The sequence below is a fragment of the Syzygium oleosum genome, unplaced genomic scaffold, assembly GCF_021117445.2.
Source record: "Syzygium oleosum isolate NSW1041296 unplaced genomic scaffold, Sole_v2.1 Sole_v2.11, whole genome shotgun sequence".
In the NCBI taxonomy this organism is placed as follows: Eukaryota; Viridiplantae; Streptophyta; class Magnoliopsida; order Myrtales; family Myrtaceae; genus Syzygium; species Syzygium oleosum.
In genome coordinates this window covers 9,406,317-9,423,002 of record NW_026607495.1, presented here as the reverse complement: position 1 = coordinate 9,423,002, position 16,686 = coordinate 9,406,317, and the positions used below count along the sequence as shown (strand labels likewise).

Sequence of the window (16,686 nt, the reverse complement as noted above, 5' to 3'; positions counted from 1 at the left end):
CCGATACCGATGAGGGTCGCCCTCGCCGGCTTCCGCCTCTGGACTATCGCCGGACCGGCGACCCGCCAGAGGTTGAAGATGAAAAAAAAAAGATAAGAAAAGAATAAAAAATAAATAAAAATTCGAAAAAAAAAAAAAAATAAAATTTTAATTTTAATTCATGGTAAAATTATCTATATGTAATTCAGGGTAAAATTGTCACAAATGCACCAGTTTGGGGTTTTTTATGGTAAAAAAAAATAGTTTTGGGTAAATGTATCACAAGTGTACCAGTTTAGAATTTTTCGTGGTATTAACCCTTTTTTTTTATAAAAAAAGTGTTCGAAAATACACTAGGATCTAACTCGTGCATATGCACGGGACGATTGAAATTTGTACATGGATACATACGCTTTTGTCTTGAAATTTGTTTCAAAAGTTGGAAAAATGACTTGACATATACTGTAAACATGGTGACGAAAAAAAAAAATCAGCTATACAAGCAAACAAGTATAAGTAAGACTTGGTCATAGAAAATTCACGTGTCAGTAACTTTATCTAGATTCTCATGATGAAAATTTTCAAATTTGTTCAATCAGGTCTTTGAATTATTTTTTTTTTGGCAATTGGTTCCTTAAAGTAAATGTTTTTGTTCTCTTATTCGAGTTGGTCCTTCTGTTAAAACAAAAACGGAAATGCCGACGTGGACCGGCACGTAAGTGCCACGTCACTGCTAGCCGGATAAAAATGGTGCTTTCATGCAATTTTTAGGTGTTGACTAGATAAAGTATCAGCAGATTAAAAAAGAATACAAAACCTAAGAGAAGGAGAAAGAAACAAGTCATGCGGCCCCGGTTAGGTGCATTTTGGGTTGCACAACCCCAATTGCCAAGCGTGGTTAGGGATCACGTGACCCCTCGTGAGGCTTGGTTGGGGTCACCCACCTCGACCCGGGCCTGATTTTTTTTTCCGCTCTTCCAAGTTTTATATATATATTTTATATATTTAAAAAGTCACGTGTGACGCCACATTAGCATTTAACAACGACTTAACATCCACGTTAGTATTTCCGTCCATAATTTTGACGGTATGACCAACTTAAACAATAAAGCATGTAGTTTATAAACCTGATTATACCAAAAAGAAAGATAAGAATCCAATGACCAATTTGAAAAAGTTCAGGGGCCTGTATGCCCTTTTATTTTTTTCCCTTTATGGAAGTAGAAAGTTTCTTTTACAAGCCACGCACTCTCATTGCTCGAATTGTGTGCGCTTTAAGGAGAAGCTAAAGATGCACATTGCAAAGCAAGGAAAGGATTTTCTTTGTCAAGATGAAAAATAAATGTAGTTAGTAAAAACCATGAAAGAGTCGGTCTTATTATCGGAAGGAGATTTAAAGTATCGGAAGATGAATCACACGATAAGAAAGACAGACCATTCATCAACTCGAAACTTAAAAACTCGAAAATAGAGGAACTTACAAGAAAAAAAGAATTTAACCCGAGTAAGTCTCCAAAAAAAATACCGGAGATATTTTCACGTATTCACCAAAAGAAAAACAGAGATCAGGAGATTTTTGTTTTCAAAATCTTTTCATAGGAATTCATATGATAGAATTTGTTGGCACTAAAGTCACTGCCCGAAGATCCTTCGTGCATAATTTTTGAAAATTCGGGTTCATTTCGCGCATAATACAGCAAAGCATTAATTATGGCCGTCGTGCATTTAGGTCATGCGTAAAAGCTCGGTTTTGGTAGGCATTGTTCTGTCATTTACAATTTCGAGGTTGTTATGATTACTTTAAGAAAATTGCGGACCTTTCTTTCTCCCTTATCCTTTCATTTGGATGTTACACTTATATCTAGAGACAATGGCATCGCGTGATAAAATTCTCGTACATCACTTATTCTAATATCGTAACTTATTAATTGGTCACTTAAACGCTATATATTTTTAATAAATGTTCACTTCGGCAAAGTCGGGAATTTCCCTTCGTCGGAAAAACCGACGTGACATTAATCTAACATAAATCGTCGGTCGGGGAAATGAAGTTAGCAAAAGATCATCGATCGAAGCCCTAACCCACTTCATCTTCAGGTCGTGCGGGTCAAAAACTGCTGCAACATCGCTCAGACATCATCGATTCCCGTTTCTCTCTTTTATCTTTAGCCAAATTGACTATGGGACTTACGAATCCTATGATCATTATCTGCCAATGGCTGTCTCTCTTCCTCTTTGCATTGCACCCTAACAGTAGATTTGAGGCCGACGACCTTCACAAGTGACAGCCGCGACAAAGAGAAGACATGGAGGTGTCGTCGGAGATGTCGAGCCCTTGAGCTTGAGCTTCGGAATTATCCAAATTTTTGCTAGATATTCAATTCAATACTCGAATTTTATTTGATTAATTATAAGTGTCAGCTCAATTTTAAATAAATGACAAACTTCCTTTTATTTTGTGGGCCATCTTCTATTTTCTTCATCCCTCTTCATTTCCCGCGCCAGTGCTATGACGCCCTTGTTGCCGCCTATCACCGCTGGTGGCGTTGCTATCTCTATCACCCTTGTCGCGGTGTTGGTCGCAGTGTGGTTTGGTGATGGTGGAGTTTGGCCATTGCCGATAGTGTTCCTTATGTCAGTGGTGATAGTGAGTGTAGCGGCGCTAGGGTTGGAGCCATGGTAGCAGCAGTGCGTCTAGAGTTAGTAGCCGAGTGGTGTTTCCGCCACCGGAATGAATTGTAGTAGAAGGCATGATCCGTAATGCGATAGGGTGGATGAAGATGACGACGACATATATAGTTTAAAGGCAACTTGACAACATTATCGGGACGTCACTCAATTTTTAGCTGAGCACCATACTTTATGGAAAAAATAATTTAGGCGCAAATTTGAAATCATTGAGCAAAACTCGAGTTCTTATGATCTCATCATCCTATTTCATATTTAAATCTTGGACTTCAGTTTCTTATGTAAATGCTGAAATTTACTTGTTTCTTTTTTCATATACACAAAACATGCAATCTCTTTTAAGATTCTATAAAAATTAAAATAAAAGTGTCACTATCAAAATCATTTGAAAGCCCATATCGAGAATGCACGTGGGAGTCTTGTAGTTGATATATATAATCATGGTTCTGCCATTTTTTAAAAGTTGCTACCTAGGTTTGTAAAGTCTAGGGGCGAATTCCATAAGCAAATGTTTCAACAATCAAATCATGCGTATCACCAAAACATGAAAATCCGTTATTTACAAATTACTTCCCTCAATTTACCAACATTTGATTTTCATGGAAGGTTGACAAACAGTCCTTGAACTTTGGCCCAATGTATACTATGGTCTTTAAATTTTAGCTTAATGTGCAGTATAGTCCCTGAACTTTTAACTTGTTCAATGTAATCCATAGACTTTTAATGCATGTTCAATGTAGTCCATGAATTAATGTAGTCCTTGAACTTGAATTAATGGAAGGATTATATTAAACGTTTTCATATAGTTCAGAGCCTAAATTGAATATGTACCAAAAGTCTAGGGACCACATTGAACAAATTAAAAGTTTAGGGATTACATTATGCATTGGGCCATAGTTCATTGATTGTTTATGTCATTTCCCCATTTGATTTTTAGCGACTATATATATGTTAATAATACAGAGGCCTATTAACTAGGAGATAAATTCTTTAATGATGGAACGCAACATTCTATCTTCAGCTGAATTTTATTATTCCGTGCCCAAAAATATAATTTTCCTTTTTGTGTAGGTAAATTTCAACAAGTGTTGGTAAATGTCAAAAAATTGTTGATAAAAAAAATGACTTGTGACTTCTTTTCATGTAAATTATTAGTGAGTCACCAACACTTTTATGAAATTATCAACTTCTTTTTATAGTTTGCAAATTGACAATTTTTTTGCTAATTTACCATGTTTTATTTACATGACCTACTATCATTTTGAATTTATTAATTCTTATATGAGACTACGATCCTAAATTAGAGTGACTTACCAATTTTTGTCATATTAAATTACTAATTATTTTTGGATTCTCAACTCTCATTTGAGTTACTTACCAATGTTAAATTGTTCTTTTTTTTTTATATTATAGTTTATCAACTTTTCGATTGAGTTACCAAGCTTTGCTTGCCTGCATTAGTCACCTTACATTTACAAGCTCCTATTAGAGATTATCAACCTAAATTAATGCGACTCACTAACTTTATTTGGATAGGTACATATTCGTGAAAACTTTATAAATACTAGGTATAACTCATTTTTCGAAACAAGGGTCAACCCGATTTTTATAGATTTTGATATGAATTGATGAAATCTCCATACATTTAATATAAAAGCGAACTTGTGTTGACCCGAGCCCAAATGATCTGAACCTGAACCCGTTTGAACCCGCCAAATAATTAGGTCCATTGGAAACCCATCATTCATGGAGAGTGAAATGCCCAAATTTATCATCAACTTTTTTCTCATCTCGAAGATTTACTAGAAAGAATGGTCGACTATAGAATTTGGTGGTTAGTAATTGCATGGCCACGATAGGAACTCTCTTGTTCATAAAGCTATATGTATCATATCACGAGTTATTAGTATGACAATGCATTTTTTTTATAAACCGTTAGAATATTTAAATATTAAATCACATTTTTATCTTACTGTTTAAACTTTTCTAACCATCGAAATTAACTCGCTATTACATTAGTAAGATTAAATATCTTCTCGGAGAAAAAAAAAAAAAACAAGAGAGAGCCCCACCAGGGTGGGCTTGACCATGGGAGAGGATGGCATGACTTACTATATGTGGATTGTAGACACAAACAGGTTGATCATAGTATCTAGGCTAAAACTCGTAAGCCTAGGCCTGTCCATTGTCCAATAAATTGATGGAATCTAAGGTAGGTTTGAGGGTGCGCACGAGAAGGGAATGGCTTGCCAGATCCTTTCATTGTGCTCCTCCGGGCAGTTAGGACAAATCGGCACTGTCCGACCTCCAACCTTAATATACTACGGGATAATTACAAAAAGAGAAAATAATACAAATAATCCATGAATTTGGACTCAATATATAATGTGATCCTTGAATTTTTAATTTATTCAATGTGGTCCTCGAACTTTAGCCCAATGTGCAATAGTTCAATTCGTTCAATGTGATCCCTGAACTTTGGGTACTTGTTCAATTTAGTCCATGGACTATACGATAAGGACAACATCAAATATTTTCATATAATTCAGGGACTAAATTTAAAGTGTACCAAATGTCTAGGGATCACATTGAACAAATTAAAAGTTTATGGACTATATTGTATATTGGGCTAAAATCCATGGACTACTTTAAACAGATTAAAAGTTCAAGAATCACATTGCACATTGAGCCGAAATTCAGGGACCATTTGTGTCATCATCCCTCTTCTCTTCTTTATAGAAAGTCGTCGTGCTTTGATTGACTAATCTCAATATAGATAACGATGTTTATCTTACTAAAAAGAGGACGCAATTACCATACCATGAAAAGTCATATCGCCGCCACGTAAATCTTATAGTCCAGGAGGACCACCGAGCGCGCCTTCAAACCTACCCACTTCGCAACGGGAACTGTCGTTACCGTTGATCCGTTATTACCGTTGAGCGGCTTCTGCCAGCGTACCGATCGAGTCGAGAATCTGGACAGCCCGATCAGTCTCCAAAAGACAGGGCAGTGAGTAACCGGCGAAAATGAACGGTCGAGATTGCACTGCCCCCTTTTTCGAAATTTAGGGCAAGGAATTGAATGGGCATTACCATACAAGGGCCCCCCCCAAAAAAAAAACAGTCAAGAACTTATGATTTTTCCCCCATTTTGTCCTCTTTCCCTAATTTGCTCGAAATCTTGGGGTGGAAAACATGAGTATAAAAAACAATGAAACCTCGGAGTATCCCGAGGGGTGGGCGCAAGTGTAAAGAAAGACCAAAACAGGCGACGACTGACCTGTCGCGTCAACGCGAAACTAATCGCTCCCAAGTCTCCCTCTGCAGCCAGCAGCAGCAGCAGCAGAAAACACACGCACGGAAAAAGCTCCGAACTTTGCTTCGCGTCCAGGTCTCCTCCCCCCACCGCCGTGCCCCCGCCGCGAGAATGCCGCCGCCGCCGCCGCTCCCCGCCGCCGCCGGCGACGACAGCGACGACGGCGATTGGGAGGACGTCTCGGAGGAGGAGGAGGAGGGCGGCGGCGTGGGTCGCGACGAGGAGATGATCGGAGGTGCGGAGGAAGGAGAGGGGTTCATGGTCGAGGAGGAGGAGGAGGAGGAGGAGGAGGGCGGAGGACGAGAGGAGGCGGCGGAAGCGGGCGGAGGACCGGGCGGCGGCGGAAGAGGAGTAGGAGGAGGAGGAGGGGAGGGAGCTCGCGAGGACCGAAATGGTGAGTTCCCGAACTCGATCGCTGACCCGCTTTTGTGATCGCTTATGGGATTGTCTCTGCATTTTATCGCTGCGTTGCTTTGCTGCTAAGATTGTTCGATCGTACACTGCTCCGCGTACTTTGCTTCGGCCGCAAGTATCTGCGATGACTGCGCTGTTCATTGTTCCCCCTGAAGGTGCATGGATGTGTTTGAGGGGAAAAAGTTCGAGACTTTGAGTCGTGTGCGGAAATTCTAGCGTAGGGGTTTACGTCCTTTGCCATTTCCTGTTCGGTGATGGTGGATAATCGTCGGCGTCGCGAGCGATCGAACGGCATTTGGCTTGAATTCTGTGCGCCTCTGGTCGATTCGGAGTAGTGAATTTATGTGGATTTCTGTGGTGCCGTGCGTAAATTAGGTTTTCGTTCGATATGTTTTCGTGGATAGAACAGCATTTTGAGCGGAATGGTGATCTTAAAATGAGCGCGATGATCTGATATAGGGTGATGCTGCTATGATGGTAATCGTTTGTTTCTTGATTTGGGGTTGATCCACCTATAGACCGTTTTTTAGTTTTAAATATATCTTGATGAAAATTTAGTGCTTTACCATAGGGAAAACCACGGCAAAAATTCTTAATTCTGGAAGGGAAACGACAAATTCATGTTCTTAGCATATTAAGCATTTGTAAATCTACAAATGATTTTGAGGCGTTTTATAATGGAAAGCGGCTTGACATGTATGACTAGATCATAATTAAAGTAAACGGTCACGTGACAAATTTTAGCAAAATAAATTAGTTGTATGAAGTAACTTTACGCATAGTTAGTTTCCCACATAGCATAATCACATGTCTTTGATTCCATTAATATCATTCTTCATAAATAGTTCTCACTGTGACACAACAAAAACTACTCTTTACCGACTTTTTATGTTTTCCTCTTCAAATATGATAGAAGTAATAATTTATGGTTTTATGGATTCTTCGGTTCATCTCCGTTAATATTTACTGCTTTTAACATGGGCGCAACGTGATTCTTCATGGAGGACATTGAGGCTTCAGCCAATTATGTATATTTGGATCCTGTCCATCCTCCATGATTTTGTACCTACTTATGGCTTTGGTTTGCTAGTCAAACCATATGTTGTCTCTCTTAAGAAACATAATATCTAGAAGTTTCAGTTTAGCTGCAACACATTTTCGACTGTTATATTGTCATAGTTGCGTGTTTCAATGAATGATTTGCTGGAAGTGTTTAGCTATCTACCACTCATTTCCTCTGCCTAACAGGATTTTCCGTCACTTTACAATTAGCCATGATAGGCGCTTACCCTTAGTTCTAGAGAATGTTCGATTTTTTATACACTCGAGGTTCTTGCATTTTTCAGAAGGACAAATTGTGAAAGTCAGTTATCTTAATGACAATACAATTGCTAGGGTAGTACATTTTATTCTGTGAAAAGTTCTTATTCTTTTATTAGAAATCTCATAGTCTGCAACTATGTGGTCACTAACTCAGAATGAAAATTCATCTGGCTTTATGATACACTATTTGGTCTTCTAGACAAGGACTCGTGTATTGGGACCTTATCGGATAGTGATGTGTTGGCTGCTAGCACCTTTATTAGACAACCACTTCATATTATTCCTAAATCCCTTCATTTTTCGATTTAGAAGCTAGTCGGGATGACAAACTTAAGGCGACATTTGGGCGCTTGAGATCCTGCTCTTCTGCAGCAGGAAAATCTGAAGCCAATTCTTCATCTAATAGAACTTCAGAGGACAGGAATTGCGATTTTGGAACTGCTGTCATTTGGCATGGACCAGTGAGAGAACCAGTGAAAAGGTTTGATTCCGTTGGCAATGATTCTACTTCTCCAAAGCTTGGAAAATGTCGAGGTCCTCCTGAAGATGTTGAAGATCCAGAGTCTGCCGTGGATGGGAAAGGTGATTGGGTTCAACTAGAACTACAGAGGAAAGTTCCTATTGGCTGCAGTGGACTTTCTAGAGACCATGCTCATTTTGACTGTGTTGGGACTACTCAAAACCAAGATGTCTCACTTCCATATGACAGCCTAACTGTTCCTGATATTTATGCTGCTCCTTGTTCTGAGAAGGATAAGCAAGTAGACTTGCAGCCCGCGGATGGCATGCAAATGTCATCAAGGTATGGTGGTGTTGGCTATTAGGACCCTGAAATTTAACAAAAAGAGAAAAAATGCAACTCTTGGAGTTGCCAGCTAATTGCCTTTTTTCCCACCAAAACTTCATTACCTTCTCGTGTTATATTTTGAGTGAATCCCTGCTGTTTGTAGGTGTCCTAAGTTGAACGCTTCCAGTGCAAGGCTGAGAAGTTTGTCTCCAGGACCGGAGTTGTCAGAACGAAATAAACGAGTAGCAATCGTCTGTGATTTTTTTGCAAAGGGATGGTGCATCAGAGGAGATTCATGTAGGTTTCTGCACATCAAAGATAATCTGAATAGTACTCCTGAGCTGGTGCGCAGACATGGTACTGCTTCAAGTTGCATAGAAGAAGCTGCCCATGATGAAGGTATGATATCTTTAGTTTGCAGATGTAAATATCTTACCCTGCACCTTGTGTTCTTTACGAGCTTCATATCTTGTGTCAGGACGAAACGATGATTTTGATTTCTCAAAATCACCAGGCTTGCCAAAGCATCGTGCTTCTTCAGTTGCCAATAATTCTGCATTATGTTCTGGTTCTTCTTTGGAACAGATTCAGTCGCAGGTGGTTAGAGAAAAGGAAAGCGTGCACCAAATCCATTCAATAGCTGTTTCCAAACCCCGTGGTGTTGAAGATTTATTGTTTAGCACTCCAACTGATTCCCATCAATTGCCTTTATTCAAGCATCATGATGGACATATGTCTGCAGATATGGACAAAGGGGGAGATTTGCAGGAAAGGAGTTGGAGTGCTGATGATTACAGAATGCATGCTTCAAAGCTTAGTAGTGGCGGTTCTGGTTCAATGAGGGATTATTGGTTACCTCCCTTGAGTGGTTCATTACGATCTTTTGACCTAGGCCAAGATAAGCAAACCTCTTTTCACGCTTCCATTTCGGAAGACCAAGTTACTTATCAGAGAAAATTTATTGGCGATTCTTCGCCTATCATAAGCCACGCTCTTAATTCAAGTGTCAAATATCCTTTGACTACTGCAATATTGCCTTCCCAAAACACCTCAAGGCTGACAGGTTCTTCAAGGATCTTTGATACTTTCTCTGAAGTCTCAAATCCTCTTCCTGCTCAGAGTATTCTCGATGTGGACAATGCTGGCCATCGATCTTCTTCTCTCTTGGGAAGTTCATCTGATCTAGCTGGTTCTGATCCAGGAAATTTATCTAGAGCAAACATATCCGCAGATTCACTGCCATGGTTTGGAAATAGGAGGAGATTTTCTTCTTATGATTGGGAGCCATCTGAACCTTTTCGATCATCTTTCCTCATAACTCCGACGACTATATCATCTCCAGGGAGTAAATGTGACCCTTTCCGTGATAGCATCGAGCAACATGAAACAAGAAATGAATCTTTCAGATTGTCGTTTTCTAGTCAGAGAGCATCCGTTCTTAATAAAGCAGAGCAGCTGGTCCATAGCGATTCAAAAAGGAACCTAGTTGAAGAACGTGTAAACAACAGTTATTCATCTTCACATCATAGATTCAATGAGCATGGGTTAGATGAGGGCAGCTACTTACATGGAAAAGATGTAAATGGATCTGCGGTTGAGACAGCAGAGAATTCAGTTGTTGACAGCCAAACTGAAAATGACATGTCCAAAGAGAATGACCAGCAGTCAGATCATGCCAAGGATAGTTCCCACATTGGTGGAAGTAGTATGGATCTTGGTTCTGCGCTTGGAAGTGATGTAGCAGGCCACAAAAAGGACTTGCTATCAGACAAAGTTAGACAAGATATTGAAATGGATGTCACGCAGAAGAAGGCTGCAGATGTGAACCAGGAGTCGAAGGCATTGAGACATTTTCGAGTTGCTCTTATAGATTATGTAAAGGAACTATTGAAACCAACTTGGCAAGGGGGTCGTCTCAGCAAGGATGCCCATAATTTGATTGTTAAAAAAGCAGTCGACAAGGTTCTTACCACCTTACAGCCACAGCAAATTCCACCTAACCCGGAGTCAATAAAGCATTTTCTTTCTTTTTCACAGCTTAAACTCACAAAGCTGGTTGAGGTGAATAACTTGATTTTGGAGATGTATTTACTGCAAAAAAGAATGAAAGGGCACACATGCTTAACACTGAAGTTTAACATTTACTTCTGTAACTTGCAGGGATATGTTGACAAGCATGGGAAAGATTGAAAGGCCCAGTCCAACGCATCTTATTCAAGTTTTGCCGTGTTTTACCTGCTGGAAGCCATAGTAGATGGTTGTACATTCTTCTAGTGTGAGTAAAAGTGAGATTTTCTTTGGGCTGAATAGTTCCTGTGACTGTATGCATATTTCGGGGTAATTTGGATATTAATGTTTGCCTTGAGCTGGGTATTTATATTATGGGACAGGAGAAAATTGTATTTACTTATTTCATTAGATATCAATGTTGTTAAGATTGAGATCCTAATTTGGATTGATGATGGCGTCTAATGATAGGATTGTGAAATCCTAGACTTTCCAAAAAGAAATATATAACATGCCAACACTCAATAAAAAAAATGGTTTTGGTAAGACTGAAACGTCAAAGAAGTAGTAAGCCAGTATCATCTCCTGTACCGGAACTCATGCCTTTTTTTTTACCAAAAAAAAAAAGTCTAAATATATCAGACTCATTTGGAAAATGAATAATCAATTCGGTTGGATCGTATCGATCTTACGGTTTCATCAGTTACGATGCATACACTGAAAAATCCTCGTAAAAAAAATCTATTTTTAAGATCGAATCACTTCTTAAATGTTAGATCATATAGTTGTAAGATATTTAGATTCATATTTTCATGCTTACAACTGTGATTGATGTGCTCTTTCTGGAAGCGTAGCGATCTGGATAATAAATGCAAAAAACCGTCTCTAATCTCTCGGGTGATGTTTAAATGGTCGTGTTGAACCTTGTCGTGTATGGTTAGTATTCTTAGTGAACGTGAGATCCGTGGTTCTCTCTAATGAAAAGCTGGTAAAACAGACCTTTGGTTATTCATCCATCGACTTTATTTCACTCTGGTTTCTGTATATTAATCCATTCTGATTATGTCGTCAATTTCGTATTTTGCTTCAATTAGGTGTTTCCCTTCATTGATTACCAGAAGATGATGGCAGTTGTTCTCTTAAACTAGCGGATGATTGTCTTAATTTGTCGTCTACCATTAATGAAATGTGAAGTTGACTGACCTAGTTGGAACAACTTTAAACATGCTGGCAAAAAGTGAATTTAACTGATGAATAAAACGTGTCATGCACTTGGGTGAAGCATGTTATAAACACGGTCAGCTGCGCTTATTATAAGGGAACCTATGAACGCATGGACTCTTCCCTTGTAGAAAGAGGACAAACAATGCCTAGGAATACCTAACAGAGGGTACTGTCTGCTTATTAACCTCACTTGGTTCATACTGTCTGTATGGTGGTGGCAGAAAGGATTTCTCAAGCCTATCTAGTATTGAATCTAGCCATCGGCTGAATTTTTTCCTGTATGTTGTTGCATTCCTAAGGAGGTCAAATGCATTTTTGAGAAAGTCTCTGGTTACAAATACCATCCTGCATGAAGGGAAACTGCAATATGCTTTTGAAGATGTAGACTCACAGAATGAATCCTCATCTCTCAGAAACTGGAAGTCCAAGGACTATTTTTTTGTGAGCAAAGTTTCTGGCCACTTTGTTGTGCAAAAAATGTTGTCTTTTGCTCTCCCATATAACAATTTAATACCCCTGTCGATCCATTTGTGAGATCACACTGTAGGAGTCTTCTCACATGCCTGAAACCTGCATATTTTGGTCTGTGTTTTTCTCCCCATGAGGAATCTTCCATTCCTCCTTCTACTTACAGTCTCAATGACCTTTTTCACGTCTTAGAAATAGACATTTCTCAAGAGAGGTTTGGGCGGTATCCATCCTCCTAATTGGCAGTATGATTCTAAATTAAAGGTTTGGTGGATCCACAAAAATATTTAGGAACTAAGTCACCCCAAAGGAGTCTCCTTTGCATGTCTGATTTGTACTCAGTCTTAGAAAAATGTGCGGGAAAGGTTCTGCAAGAAGTTGTCATGGAGATTAAGATGACGTGTAATATAGTAAGCTCTCACACATACAAAAGATGATTGGAGACATGCTAGAGTTTTTTCTTTGCAAGAGTAAGATTTGTGTATCTTTTTCACTAGACTGTAGAACTGTATATATTCATATATTTGTCAGCTTCTTGAACCATGTTATAACCAAAGAAGACAGTATGCGGTTCCCCTTCCCACTCCATCTTGTCAAGATACATGACCTCTCTGTTATAATGAGTCTGCTTGTTCATATTCTATCAATGCTACTCTTTAACTTGAGCCACAACTTCTTTCTTCAAAATTTCAATCTACAGTGGCTTGGTGGAAGTCACATTGGTATGAATTACATGGGATATGCGGTTCCCCTTCCCACTCCATCTTATCAAGATACATGACGTCTCTGTTATAATGAGTCTGCTTGTTCATATTCTATCAATGCTACTCTTTAACTTGAGCCACAACTTCTTTCTTCAAAATTTCAATCTACAGTGGCTTGGTGGAAGTCACATTGGTATGAATTACATGGGATACTTGTTTTAATTAATTAAACTGATCCACATTAATACTGCTTGAAGAAAAGACAAGTTTTGGGACCAAACTGACTGGACCAACCAGTTTTTTGAGGTTTGGTCCTGTTCAATTCCATACCAAACCATTTTTTTCCCATTGTTTGCTCTTGCTAATTTTTTGAACTTGTAAATCAGGACTAAATCAGAATAGCTTAGCGAGACTAGTGTGTAAATCACTCATTTACTCAAAATGAAAATTGGAGCTACTTCAAATATAAAAATCAACTACCTGGAAGCTGAATGACAAAGATAATAAAAAAATTTAGAACAACATGCAACATTGTTTAATTTCGTGGATCGGTCTAGTTTCAAATTGTTGAGTCTAAAACTAACAGTGGAATCGTTTGGTTGGCTTGTGAAATGTTTCTGAGAAAAAATCCTCTTGAATCAAACTATACTTGTCTGAACCATTTTTTCCCTCCTCTGGTACTTCTGATAAAGGTTCCTTTGATATCTTATTGAAGTCATTGCATTGACCATGACTACAACTAATTTTACCTTATGACCAATCGTTACTAACTCTCAATTTCAATTTTGCAGAAATGAATAGCTGATAAACACAACAATGTGAACCGGAAAAAACTTCACACCATCTACTTTCTCTCTCCTTGCTTGGATTTAGCCTTAGCGATTGGGTTGGTGGCATGACATTCTCTGCAGGGGAAGATGACACAATGCATTTTGCGGCCAATCCATGAGCTTGAAGAGGTGTACTCCTTAGTTGCTTGCTCGTTTGTTCCTCGATTTGCTTTACGTATATCCTCTGTGCAGCCCTCATTCTTCTTATTGAAGTTCTTGCTGTTTTTCTGAGTTTCTTGTGGTGACCCTCTGGAGTAGGTGTGGCTGGCTATCTGAGATTGCTGTGCCTGAAAGAGAAGTGTGTGCGGACGAAGCTGGCCATTGGAGATCAAGATGTCGGCTGGGGTGTGACTTAATTGATCAAGGGCAGTTTTGTCTGGTGTAGGGGGACTGAATTTGAATTCTCGATCGTGTTTGGCATTGTTGGGGGGAAGCTTTGTTTGCTGATCTTGAATGCACGCAAGGCCTGCAAAGGAGAGTGAATCGAGTGAACTGTTGTCAGCTGCAACATCCACGGAAATCTTGTTTTGCAGGCGAGTGCCCATTGTTCCTGGATAAGTTGGCTTTGAAGTTTGCTCTTTATATATGGAGAAATTCGACAGTATTTGGATGCACATGCTTGTTTCCACTGTTTGTTTCTTCTTTGCCTTTTGCCCTGAACAATTATCTAATATGAAAAACCTAAATTTTTTTCTGCCCTATTCTGATATGCTTTGATCGAACACGTGTGATTGTAGAAAAAAAGGTTAATTTTCTCTGTGTGTCCAAACTAAATCTAATGAGATCCATAATCTATTATTCCGCATGGTATTAACAGAAGATAAATTTCTTGGAGTTGCTTTTGGTGAACCGTGGGATGCAGTTAATTCAGTCGTGAAAAATGTTAGCTTTTAGTAAATATATGAATTAGTGCGAGACATTTGTGAAAATACTCTAACACACTGTTTGTGCTTCAAGATCGGCACGAGCAAGCTGAAGTGGCTGATTGGAAGTCAGAGCAAGGAGAAATCTTCTCGCAGTCCAGGTAGGATGGTATGTGTAAGGATAGGCCTCCATCTTTTGGTTGAAGTCCTTTTCATCATATGCAAGTGCTAGAGAATTGTCTGTTCGCATGGTGGACATTTCAAAGGGTTGTTCTCCAATTATAAAATATCCGAAACATCCACTTATCGCCCTCATGCCTGAGCAGGCCTTGATATTTGTCATAGTTTTGTCATGAAGCTTGTAGTACTCCAGCCATTGCCCTTCCATGTGTTTGGACGTTTTTATATTATCTGATATGTACGAGGATTGCTGGCTGTTGTAGCAAAACGAGTCGGCGCGTTCTCATTTAATAGCAAACCTCCATGCAAAATGACATTGCTGGGACTTGCAGGGGTGGATATTACGAAGGTCAATATCGTATTAAAATGTATCGCGTTTTGTCAGTCATTTTCAAGGGACTGCTATAACTGTTTCCTCACCCTGAAGATACCGTCGGTCCAGGTCTGCATTGTCATTTTGTTGAAGCAGGTGAGATAAAATCGGCTCTTCTGCAAATGTTTGTGTCTATTATATATTCAGTGGACCTTACCTTAGGGCATCTATTGATGAGGCTTAAGCTGTTGAGCTACTTTGGTTGCTATTTGCTGATGTCTTGGACCTTTTTGCTGGAACTGCCGTCCGTGCATATATACTCTGTCTATAATCATGGATGAAGTAAGATAAGCCTTTTCTTTAGTGCGTTCTCGGCAAGGCCTCCCTGTGATACATTCATGATTTTATCATTTTACGAGACGTCCGGCTTACATTAATCATGAAGGTTGTATGAAATTATCGGGTAAGCCGATTTTAATACTAATGTTCCTAATCTAATGCCGGGTGCTCGATGGGTAGTTGATTTTGGAATGGTTGAGTCCATGCCAACCACTTGATAAAGTAATGTGAGCATAGCGGGGTCCGTAGAATATTTCTTTTAATGCATTGCATATTACATTTGTTGATCTCGTTCGCATCTGGCATAGAATCTAATCAAGTCCTAGATTTTCGTTCGGTGTTGGAACTTAGAATACAATAACTGATGCAGGGACGGACGGGGACTTCATTGGGAGCAGCCGGCCGGGTGTCGTGAGGACGGGCTTGGAATTCGACCAGCTCTTATTCGCGACTCGAATAAGGGGGTTCATATTAAACCGAGCGTGCCCGGGCACTCGTCGAGCATGTCCGGCAGGGAAAGTCTCGATTATGAAATTACTGACTTCAGCTTCAGATTGCTCGACGAGTGCAAAGAGCGTTCTTTTGAGATCACCCGTTAATAAAATCCTTCGTCTGTTCGTTCGGGCCTTCAACCAGAAATCGCGAGACCGAAAAACCGTAGCGGCCCAATAGAAGATTCAGCATACGGGCCAGCCCATAAGTCGACTGGGCTTGGTCAACCCGATGACCCAACTTGGTCTGATGAACCCGATATTGTTTCCCGTTTCCTTTTCCATCGTGTCTGTTGAATTACATAAAAACTAATTAGCTTAATTAACTAGCAATTAAACACTAATCATGCATTAAATCGGGAATTCGGGTGTTTTAATTTCGGAACTAAATCGAGCCGAACCAACCTATCCGGTTTAGTTTGAAACCATCCCTAGTTCGGTTCGCTCCTAATTTCTCTTGGATCGGCTTCCGAACCCGACTCGGGGTCGCCATCCTTGGTCCGGCCATCGTAATTTCGATCCCGTAAATAGTTAGCGATGCGCCTATATTTTATATTACACTATAGTAATCCGGACCATTGTTTCAATTTCATTCCTATGGGCGGCCCTAGCCTTTCCAGCTCGATCTCGAGCCATCACAATCCATGACCCACGTTACCACTTTTTACGAATTGCGTGTCCATGGACTAGAGGACATGGCTCGGAATGGCCTCTCGAAACCAAGCTCGATCGCGTCGTATTCCATCGTCCCCAAATTT

At 39.7% G+C, this 16,686-nt stretch overlaps 1 protein-coding gene across 11 annotated transcripts; it reads left to right on the top strand.

Moving 5' to 3' along the window:
- The first annotated feature begins 5,903 nt into the window (after positions 1-5,903).
- LOC115680513 (protein FRIGIDA-ESSENTIAL 1) lies at positions 5,904-16,069 on the top strand. 11 transcript variants are annotated; one of them, XR_008817447.1, is made up of 9 exons: positions 5,904-6,379; positions 8,032-8,524; positions 8,673-8,908; positions 8,988-10,570; positions 10,670-10,794; positions 13,704-13,871; positions 14,001-14,766; positions 15,171-15,254; positions 15,808-16,069. XR_008817447.1 is itself a non-coding variant. In XM_056315863.1 (5 exons), exons 1-5 carry the CDS (start codon positions 6,097-6,099, stop codon positions 10,697-10,699), a joined length of 2,625 nt encoding a protein of 874 aa, XP_056171838.1. In that variant the 5' UTR covers positions 5,904-6,096; the 3' UTR covers positions 10,700-10,958. The 11 variants fall into 11 exon arrangements, 1 of the variants encoding a protein (XP_056171838.1); XR_008817444.1 differs by having other exon boundaries at positions 15,118-15,254; XR_008817446.1 differs by having other exon boundaries at positions 14,001-14,774.
- Positions 16,070-16,686: the final 617 nt, after the last annotated feature.